General features: G+C 47.5%; 2 protein-coding genes across 2 annotated transcripts; both read left to right on the forward strand.

Annotated features, from left to right (window-relative positions):
- The first annotated feature begins 291 nt into the window (after positions 1-291).
- Positions 292-3,108, forward strand: Osi24 (Protein). Its single transcript, XM_076903207.1, has 4 exons — positions 292-913; positions 2,091-2,210; positions 2,296-2,588; positions 2,686-3,108. The coding sequence occupies exons 1-4, from the start codon at positions 292-294 to the stop codon at positions 3,106-3,108; spliced, it is 1,458 nt and encodes a 485-aa protein (XP_076759322.1).
- Positions 3,109-5,514: 2,406 nt separating this feature from the next.
- Osi2 (DUF1676 domain-containing protein Osi2) lies at positions 5,515-7,287 on the forward strand. The gene is made up of 5 exons (XM_076903107.1): positions 5,515-5,609; positions 5,854-5,993; positions 6,256-6,559; positions 6,641-6,834; positions 6,920-7,287. Exons 2-5 carry the CDS (start codon positions 5,876-5,878, stop codon positions 7,285-7,287), a joined length of 984 nt encoding a protein of 327 aa, XP_076759222.1. The 5' UTR covers positions 5,515-5,609; positions 5,854-5,875.
- Positions 7,288-11,216: the final 3,929 nt, after the last annotated feature.

Genomic DNA, 11,216 nt, shown 5'->3' on the forward strand with positions numbered 1-11,216 from the left:
AAAGTCACTGGGAACTAAAAATGATCGACTCGAGGGCTTCGCAGGGCACGATCGTTTGTTCGTTCCTCGGTGACTCACGACGTGTCCATCAAGTGTTCTCCACCTGTTAATCCCCACCTCTCAATCGGAGATCCGTTGAACGAGATCGCGTTGCTTTTATTATTCCAGGGTAGACCGCACGAGCACTGGGGACCGAGATGCAGTTATCTTTCGGCAGTAAAAGTAGTTAGCCGCGAGAGTGAGTCGTGCGAGACCGGAGAGAGCGTGCGAGCGATCGAAGATCGATTGGCCATGGGTGGACCGAGAGGCGGCGCTGTCCTACTGATCGTGGCGGTCGCGTGGCTGCAGCCAGCGGTCGGGGTCAAGGACCACGTGGCGGCCTTGAACGTGACCGAGGATCATCCAGCGCGAGTCGACTCGACGGAGAACGAAGTGTCGTTCACCAGCGAGGAACTGCTGGCGAACGAACACCCGCATGGAATGCCAGACAAACCGTCGAAACTCGACGTGAACATCAATCAGATGATACAGACGGACGACAAGTCTCAGTACCAGATCGAAGCTACGCGAATGGAGAACGCGACGATGTCGTCCGTGGAGTCTGACGATTGCGTCGAAGACGAGCAAAAGAGGAGGAGAAGGAGGAGGAAGAGCACGACCACGACGCCCTGCGTTCGAAAGAATCTGTCCGAGATGTTGGACAGGCTGTCGAGGATCGACACGTACAACGTGACAGACACGGTGCAGATCGTGCGAAACCAGGCGGTGGTCGCTAGGAGAGACGAAAAAGGTAACGAGCGGCAGGACTCGAGCCTACTCGATAAAGTGCGACGGTACGCCAGAGAGCACGTAGTAAAGATACGTCTGAGCCAGGACTTAGAACCCGGTAGAAAAGCTAGAACCTTCTTCAACGGTGAGTCCACGACGGAGCGTGTTCCGCGTCACGCTTTCGTAAGCTCCGTGCGCGCGCGCGCGTTCCATCAGGGTTCCGCGGGATTCAGATGGACGCGCGGATCCATGTATCGTGCCACGGGTTCATTTCGATTGCTTGCCGCCCACTGTGTGTATTCACCGCTCGCTAAGCGTTCTGGAATGCGATCCGTGCTGCGCACGGTGGAACTGGGTCTTGATCGGTGCTCGTTTTTAAGGTTCGCACGCCGCGCAGATGAAAGGCGCGCGCGTCCAACACCGCGGATGAAAAACGTATTTAGGTTTTGCTGGAGCGCGCGGTTTTAGCGTTCCGGTCGGCTCTCGATTAGCTCTCGATACTCGATCCGCGAGATAAATCAGTCACGAGTATCGATCGAACGTTGAAAAACTCATTACGACGATAAGTAGACGACCGTGTAACGTCAGAGGCGAGAAAGTAGGCAGGCTAGCGCGGTTTTTTCGCGTCTACTTTCCTGAAACGAGAACCAAGAGAGTAAAACGGACGACGCTCGTGAAAACGAGAAAGAAAAGTAAACCTTCGAGCTGTTGGAAGCTGGAAACCTGCTTTCCGTCTTGCGCGCGACCGAATCTTGAGTCGGGCTTGCTTCGAGGCAGAAACGCAGGTTTCGAGCGATCGACGAGCCACGAATCAAGACCCAATCCACTCGCTTTTGGATGAGAATTAAAACGGGACGAAAGGTGTGCACGCGCAGCCTGCGTGGGCGACAGAGTCGCGTAACAATCGTGCCGGAATCACCATCATCGCGATGTCGATACGCTTTTTCACACATCACACATGATTGGCTTTTCGTTGCAACGTGCTAAGAAAAAAAAAAAAACACAGAAAAAAAGCAATGGCTAGCTGGGTCACCGCTCATTGGCAAAAATCAAACCTCATTCGCACATTGGGTAATCAGGAACGCGTAAAGAAAATGATTGAATTAATCTAGAATCGGCGTCGACGGAGTTCCAATGCCACGTATCTGACGTCGAGTTCGTTTCAGCAAGTATTTGGCGAAAACCGCGAAGGCGTGTGAGAGCCAGGCTGCAGCATGGCTTACAGGACTAACCGCAGGGCTTTAATTAGCTGGTACTTTTGCTTTCAGCCATCTTTCAGGGAAAGAGTTCCTTTTTAACAGGATTCGGACTTGGTTTTCTAGCGTTTGGCCTGAAGAAGCTGCTGCTGCCCCTGATATTTGGTGTGCAGATCATTAAGAGTGTTCTGCTGGCACTTTTCCTGCCCAGTATCATCGGAAGTATCGGTAATATCGTCGGTAAAGGTACGAACCCCTCCTCATTCTGCCAATTATCAACCTCAAAACGATTCTACGAGATCCAACGTATCAATTAATTTCGTTCGAACAGGAGTTTCATCGTTTGCCCAATCGTCGCACACCACGGCACAACCAGAAGAGAATTTCGAGTTCAAGGACAACTCTGATCTGTACAACGACGACTACTTGACGAGACAGCCTGTTGGAACTCTACCAGCCTCTGCTATGTACGACGAGAGCATGATGCAGCCCCAGAAGGGCACTGAAATAGCCTCGAGATATTCGTTCGTCGATCCCAGAATAACCCACGCCAACGCTGTTGCCGATCGATACTACACTAAGCACGTGGCTGCTCATGGACTCTCGAAGAAACAGGATTTCAAGGTAAAACTTTCTCACAAACGCTACTTTTTGAAGTACTCGTTCTCGATCTTCAAAGGATCAGGATTCTCAAAAGATACTTTCAAAAATCCCTCGACAGGTGTTCCACGAGATACCAACGAGCTCGTTGCTGCTAACAAACTACGATCCGTTCTACTCTCCTCTGTTATCTCGTCTGGACGCAGTTTTCTCTCGTCTGGGCCACGTAACGGAGGGCTGTAGAGAGTACGCGGTGTGCGCGATGTACAGAAGCCCGGCTAGGTACGCGCCATACTCGAACCTGGTCTCAGCGCAGCTATCCAGGGAACTGAACGAACTGAGAAGACCCAGCAGCGACAATCCTGACGTGCTCAGGTTCTTCCGGTACATGAAGGCCGCCAAGGACGGCCAGGACGGCGTGAAATGCGAGGACGCGTACGCGAACTGCGCCATCGCGCAGGAGGACCAAACCCTCAGACAGAACCAAGCGATGCTGGCGACCTATCAGGACATCGACAAGCTGGTCCACGCGAGGAAGTTGTAAGAAATCGAGGCGAACGGACGAGAATTCGATCTTGGGACTGAAAGTTCGATTGGAGAACATCGGAGAACTGTGTGCTTCTTCCAGTTGGACGTCAATTCGTTAGAGATCGTTCAGTGTGTACTCTGGTACGCAGGTACGAGGAATATGAGCAAGCTTCTCGAGTACTCGTGAAACGGAGACTTTGATCCTTGTAAATAGCTTAACTAGTTCTAAGGAAAGTTGGCAATAGACGCGTGAATTTTTATTGGTTTCGTCCAGACGCCATTCGTGCGCGGTCGCGAAGCGTCTTTCCTATGCGGGCATTGAAATCACCGCTGAGTCTCCGTGGCGCGAGGCCTCGTTGCGTATATTTTCAGGTTTCTCGTTAAGCACAGCAAACTAACCAACTAACTTCGTACCTGTGTACCTCTGTGCACCACGACAGATTGTCACACGATCAATCTCGTACTAATTCGAACAAGATCAGAGACATTTAACAGAAGACGAGGGAACGATCATCGTTACGCTGATTATGGTTAACGGTACATGGTAGCTGGATCCATGTGTGTCATTACCGGTATGGAAATGTTACGCAGTTGCGTAATAGCTGACTTACCACGGTCGAAAGTAGGTTCGATAGATAAGTACAAGCGGCCAATGACACGCATAACTTACCAGAGGAATATTATATGGGAGTAATTGCGTGGAATTCTATACTTCGAGTTATCACTTCGCAAGCTGAAAGATCTGACTTGTCGAGGTCTACTACAGCTATGAGAGGGCAGTCGATGGAACAATTTCTCTTAATAGATAAGTCGAAAGTTGTTGCAAAGTAGAAGGGGTTGAACATCAAGCGCTGAGTATAATTGCATACGCGAGTCTTACGAGAATTAGGACTGTTAACCCTTTGATTACTGAGTACAATGTTTCTTGTTGCTCGAAGAGTTGAACGGGCTACAAGAAGAGGGTATTATCGACGGAATTGATCTTTTGGCGACGGAAAGTCGATTTGCTGGCAACGTAGCGATTCACGATTTAGCGATCGAATTTGAATAACACAGGGAATCATCGTAACTCCAAAGTGGCGTTGCCTCGTGCCCCGCGAACTTAGTTACTTATTTATTGCCACAGAAGTCGCGGCTGTTAATTCGTTAATTTAATCACACGCGTGTGCATAGGTACCCGCATTTAATTACTGTCTATTTATTTATTCGATCAGGGTCAGAGCGTCGACCCGGCTGTCGGTCGACGTAGTTCATTGTACAGTACGCCAATAAAACGCTGTGAATGCGCCACGACCGTTTCATTCTCCACTTTAGGGGACGATGGAGTTCACGTTCCACGAAAGAGCGAGAGTTCACGAGTGAAACCACCCGTGGAGCGCACGAAATATTCCGAAACGTCGTAAAAGAACACGAGGAGGACGAAGATGTAAAACGAGAAAGTTGTATTTTAGATTTAGTGAAATCTCGTTTTCGAAACGAGTTCGAAGTGTACGTGTACTTTGGGACACGAGGAAAGGGCCAGGGTCGTGCGTTGTTCAGCGTCGAGTCGAGAAACACGAGCGGTACAGGTAGACGTTGCTCGCAAGAGAAAACGAAAGGAGCCTCCGCGATGACGCACGCCTGATCGTGGATTACGAGAGGAAAGTCCAACGACACCGCTTGGCTCGTCACTCTTGCGCGTCCCTCTTCGTTCGAAACGGGCCCTGGTTCCGGTCCTACATCCGGGGGGACTACTTTCACTTTCGATTTTTATTCGTCCTTTTTGTCCATTTTTCCTCTTCCTTTTCGCTCCCGCGCGTCAACCCACGAACCTTCCCCTCTCACTGAAGCTTAACTCCGATGGACGGTCGCTGGTTCGTATAAAGGAAACCGAGCAACGCGAGCGAATGCGTCGCATTGCTACAAGATCGTCCTTCGGTGCTATTGGCCGTGATTTCGAGATCGAGATCGCGAGAGCATCGACTTATCCTCGATCCATTACCAGCGAACAGGTGAGAATCGCGCTAGATACTTCTCTAGACTATTACAAAGTTACTCGTAACACAGTATCATTCAAATTGTGACCATTGCTTAACTATCAAGCGTTAATAATTTCGACGATGAGCACGCGCAAGTAATTTCCACGATTACGAAATTAATAGTGGAAAAATGTAAACGTCATTGATCTATCTATTGGCTGAATTGACTGAAAATCGAGCTCGCGAAGAGCATCGTTCGAAATCCCATTCGTGAATTCGTCGTTCACCGATCAAAGAACGTGCGTGATCGGCACAACGAATGCCATGGACGCGCGACCGGAATAATACAGGGTTACGGGACCCGGTTCCTTTGAACCACCACTCGCGATTGGTCCGTCGAGCTAACGGCACTTCGGGATCTACCGCGCTGTTATGATCGAACCTGGTCTCTGGCAGACACTCGAGTGCGGTTCGTGGATCACGACCACCGTCGTCTCCTTTTCCATCGTTCGATCTTGAAGCCATGTCGCCGTTGAAACCGGTCACTTGACGGAGTCTGGTAAGAGATACAACCCTCCATTTTTCGTTACCAACTACCTGTTGTTCCTCTTCGTCCTCCATTCGCGATCGTGGATTAAAAAGTCGCAGCTGTCTTGACAGAACGCGAATGGCGCTGCTGTGTCCGTTGACGATTGGTTAGGTTCACTTCTTGGCTTTCTTTATCATCGTGAATGACAGTTTATGGGATGTTTCTCGAAGTGCTTCACAAGAGAGTGATGTCGATAAAGTGGCCTTGACTGCAGGTGCAACCTTCAGGCGAAAAGCATGCGTCTAGTGCAATCGCTGGTAACCAATGGTCTGGTGCTGTCGCTGGTGCTGTTGGTACCCTGTCTGTCCGTCACGTTCGAGGATGGGACTTCCGGTGAACGGACTGAGGCTCGCGGTAAGATATTCGAATATTCAAATGTAGATTAACCAGTTAACTGTGGCGCCCCTGTTCGACAGTGCGCACTGTTTTGTGTCGCCAGAATCGAGCCAATGGTCAATACCATATACCCATGATGAGTATACTCGTCAATACGCAAAATCGTGCCACTTCTCCGTGACGAGTATACTCGTCGAACATAGTTAACTGATTAAAATTGGAGTTCAGAGTGGAGTCTTTTGAATCTTGCGATTTGAGATTGAGAATCGTGTCGTTGTAGAGAATCACGTGCCAGAGCCACAGGAGCAGGTGTCGTACAATGGAACGCGTCAAGGTAAGGGAATTTTCGACTGGATAGGATTAGGCGCAGGACGAAACGTGGATCCGTACGTTGCGAAGACGAACCAGGGTTGCTTAAACGGCGACCTGGCAGAGTGTTTCAAGTCCCAGGCTCTGAGTTACTTCTCTGATTTCTTCGACCACTCTCGCTACGATCTGAACGATTACGTGAAGGTCGTCAGGATGTCCAGGGACGTCGTGCAGGAGGTCAGTCGTCAGCCGTACGAATATTCTGGCGAAGCGAGGTACGATGTATCTTCTGTAAATTATCCTCGTATAGATTGTTCGTTTCTTTTCAATAATTTTCACTTTCTCTTTATTTGTAGATCCAGCGACTCTGAATGGGATCAGTTGATGAAATTCGCTCTGAGAAAGGCAGAGAAATTTGTAAAAACTGCGGCCATCGAGCTGCACATTCCGTCTGAAGAAACTGGCGAGAATTCAGTGTACGCTCCTCGATTTTTAGATGAGATCGCTGACGAGATCGACACTCTTGAAAACAAGAAGGATACGCTCTTTTGTAAGTCCTTCTTCCATCGAAATTCCACTGTTCTGCTTCATTTCCGATACTACGTTATTAATATTCTAAATTTTCAATTCGACAGCTCGTCATCAGCTGAAGAAACTTCTTATACCAATGCTGATAGTTCTGAAGCTGTTCAAACTAAAATTGCTTCTGTTCCTGCCTCTGATCCTGGGTCTGGCGTCCTTCAAGAAGTTCCTGGGTCTCATGGCGATTCTGATTCCTGGCGTGATTGGTTTCTTCAAGCTGTACAAGCCACTCACGCAGAATTATCATCCACCAGTTTACAGCCAAAGTGGTATCGCTTATCCTTACTATAAGGAGAACGTGAACAGTTACCCCTACGTCGAGGATGTTCCCCATGGCCCTGAATATCCGGGAGGGTACCACAGAGATCCTGCGTACGGACAGGACCTTGCTTATCGAGGCTACCAAGAGTACAAGTCATAAGAGTACTCGATCGTTTCCAAGATCCTGTTTCGAATAGGATTTTTATTTGCTCTCTTTTCTAGTACCTAGTGTATACACTTGTGTAGTTTAATTTTCGCTCTTAAGGATCTTTTTGTATATTTATCACACATCAGCTCTCTTTTTTTTATATATAGAAATAATATTGCGCTGAGATGCCATGTTCGAACAGCTTATTGTTCAATGTTCGAGTGATTAGGCGAAAATCTGAATTAAGTCCTGTATATATATATATACATATATTTATTATAAGTGTGTACGTTGATACTTGTACAATTTCTTTGTTACATGTGTATTTTTTCAACTATTTATTTTGTTTAGACTTGTTAGAACTTTGTAGGAGGAGATTTTCTATGAATAAACTGAAAAATTTGTACAAGTCCTACAGTTGAACACTCGATACAGTGATGTCCATAGTATAGGATGTAAGAAGAGATCCGGAAACTACTTTCCCTGGATTTTGATTACGTCACCAACAATCATGACACTTTTGTCATACTATTTGCAATACTTGTTTCAATGACTAGCCAATGATCGAGCGAAACGGAAGTGGCGGCAAAACCGGCTCACTGGAGATGGAATATGAAGGTGCTGAACCGGGGTAGAGAAGCAAAACCCATTAACTGTAATCATTGTAGCCAATTCGCAGACCGAAACGGAAAATAATGGGTAATAAAACGTGCGTAGGAACTCGTTAACCTAATCTAATTTGCTCGTTTCCATCGAGTATCCTAGAAATTCCACGTTTCTTTATTTTCAAAAACTAACTTGCATTTTTGCCGTGAAAAATGAAATTCCGCGCCAACGTGTATGTAGGTCAGCAAGATACATCGTTACAGTTTTTAATTGAGCATCGAACGGTCGTTTTCCCATAGACGCGTGGAAAATCGCTCGAATTTGGTTTTGTGTAACATCTCGCATATTGTCATCAATTTTTCGTGTCGAAAGCCACAGAAAAATGGGGTCAAGCCATAAACAGATTGCATCGAAGACCGCACCTGACCAATCCTTCAAATGCTTCACGCTGACATCGATCAAGCGAACGCTGATAGAATACCACCCAAGCAATGAGAAAATGACTACAAAAATACGAATTCCGATTCATTACTTGCACTATTCGGTTTAGCAATATTTCAGACACGATCTCGACTCCTGAATGATTAAATACCCATCTTAAATCTTAGATTCCTATCGATGAATACCAATTAATAACAGGAAGAACTTTGAACCCTGGAAAACATACTTCTATTTGATCAGTGAAACCTGACGATCAACCTGCCAGCTCGATTTCTCCATTTTTCATCTGCTCACACATCAGAAAATAGTATGTCATCGAAAGCCTGGCTAACTGCTTCATTAATAACATCTCATCCATCGATTTCGTTATTCAATTTCTAGTAACCGAGTACTAATTAATTTCCACGCGGACTCGCGCGATCCCAGTTGACGACAGACGACAGTCTCGCGTCTCTTTCTAGAAATTATTTAAAACCAAAAATATGGGACTACCTTTCAGGACAGGCGCGCACTTAAATTTCTCTCATTAGCATCCTCGACGCGTTAATGATGGAAAATCCGTCGATTTTCACCAACAATGGTTCTTGATCAAACAACAGGCTCCTTCATCGTATTTTTCTCAGCCGATCGTCGCTACCAGCACCGTGGGGCTCGAGGATCGCGCGCAAATTGTTCGCGTCTCTGTCCCTCGTTGGGCCAAGCCTGTTAAAGTGGGAAGGATCGCGCAACCGGTTCGATGCGATTCTCACTCGCGATCCAGAGGATCGTATGGGACGGACCCGTTGACCAAGTGGCCTCATTCGAGGTGGAGACCGGAAGCGGCCCGCCAGCCGTCCCCAGGCGGTGTACACGGAAAACACGGAAAGCGTGCTGTAAAAACGGCCGATTTTACGAACCAGTTCGTGACCATCGAAACGACGCGTTTCCGTTACAACCGACGTTGGCTCGCAGTTGAAATTCTTCATCGAAACAGATCGATCTTGTCGCAAAGAAAAGAGTAACACGATCGTATCGCGAGAATACGTAACTTTGCGAATGGCTCTACGTCTCGTTTGGAATCGTCAGGGTCGTGTCCCGCTATCTTCATGGTCGAACCCGTTCGAACCTGATCGCTTATCCCAGAGCCAATCTAGACGCGCGCGGAAACCTGGGTAGTTTCACTTTTAAATGTCCTGTCCATTAAAACGTGGCGACGTCGCGGTCGATATTAACGGCTGGAAATCAAGGTCGTTCCTGCTCAGTTGGAAGTGGATGAACATGGTGACCTTGATACACGCTTGGCTCACGCGACGAGGGTGACATGGACGAAGGGTGGCGAACATTCCTGGTACATGGACAGCGATGGATAACGGCGCTAAATCAGCGATACGCGAATGGTAACGCGTGGAGAGGACAAGAAAAAAAAAGAAAAAATGAGGAAACAAGGTTACTCGAGAGAAAGTTAACGAAACAGGTAGATATTAGAGGCGCCCAAGCAATGCAGTTCGACGAGGGTTCGCACTTGACCGCTCCAGCGATCTTTCCATCCCCGCTCCATCAGATGACCAGCTTAATGCCTCTTCCTTTTGGATAAAGACCTGTTGCACGCAGAATGGTCCCCGTCGATTGGCTTCGATTTATCGCTAATTATGATATCTCTAACTCTTCTTATTTGATGTATTTATCTCAATGATAGCTCGAGCGCCGTTTAATCTTTTGAATGATTAGCTTCGTATCTGCCGTTTGATACAAAGTGCAATTTGTAGAAGAGGCTGAACACGTTTGCAATCAGAATCAAGTAGCGTTTCAGTGGTAGTTAAACAACGAAGATAATCGTCGTGTTTTCTTCGAAATTGAAGGATTTCGTTGGAAATTGATCACCCACGCTGTCTAGCCTGTGACTAACGAATCGTTCGATTGGAATTCGACGTAACGGTTGTGGGTCCGTACCAAAACAGCTCCTGGGCACAGCGAGATCGAGCCAGCGGCGAATAATCGGTTGCCATATACGATTCCGCGGCGGCATACTTTTCCCTGGTTCTTTTTTCAGCACCGCTCGTTTCGTCGCTGGGACCACGGCTGGTTTAGGCCCGCGTCGTTTCGAGTCGAACGGTGCCAGAGATTTTGGCAAGCGTGACGACGGTGCCATCGAGTCGCTTTATGAATTTAATTCGCGATGACAACGATCGTCTCTTTCACTTTGGAAAGCTTCTCACCGATTCGTACGTTCGATCTCTTCTTCCGGTTGTTCCTTATCGAGCATCAGCGGATCCTTTCTTCGATTTCATCGAAACAAACGTTGGCTTCGCTTGTATTTGATACAAATTTGGCTGATAACGTGGATTCTTCGAGGGTCTAAGACAACTTCCGTTGGTTTAACGGTGTTCGTTTTTTTTTTTGGCGGTGCCGTATCATCGTCGATGGAAAAAATTGGAACAGCCGCGCCAACCGCGATCGCGTGCAACGCGGTTTTCAATTTGTAATGCAAATTGCAATCCGCCGCTCGTTTTGGAGACGAACGCGCTTCCGGCTAGGCCTGCGAGTTTCGTTCGCAAATTTTAAATCAGCCGTGGCCGGTTGATTTGCCTGGGAATCGGATTTAAATTCTATCGGTGGGATCTAGTTTCACTCCGTGATTTATATCGGGTAGGTTAACCGTTTATGCTCTGAAATTTGAATATTTGAAAGTTCTGATATCGCGGAATTCGAATACACGAAGATTCGAACAGCTGAACATTCCTGGCGGCGAAGTCTAACGTTCGAGCGATTCTGCTAGCAGGAATTCGAATATTTACGAACTTCTGGACGCTTAAAATCGAGGGTAGAGCTGGTTCTTTTGGAGCGTAAGAGATTCGAAGTCTAGATACAAGAGTCTTGATTAATCCACTGGCAGTTAAAAATCGCCTCGGGCGCAT

This window comes from Xylocopa sonorina, chromosome 10 (assembly GCF_050948175.1).
Source record: "Xylocopa sonorina isolate GNS202 chromosome 10, iyXylSono1_principal, whole genome shotgun sequence".
Taxonomy (NCBI): domain Eukaryota; kingdom Metazoa; phylum Arthropoda; class Insecta; order Hymenoptera; family Apidae; genus Xylocopa; species Xylocopa sonorina.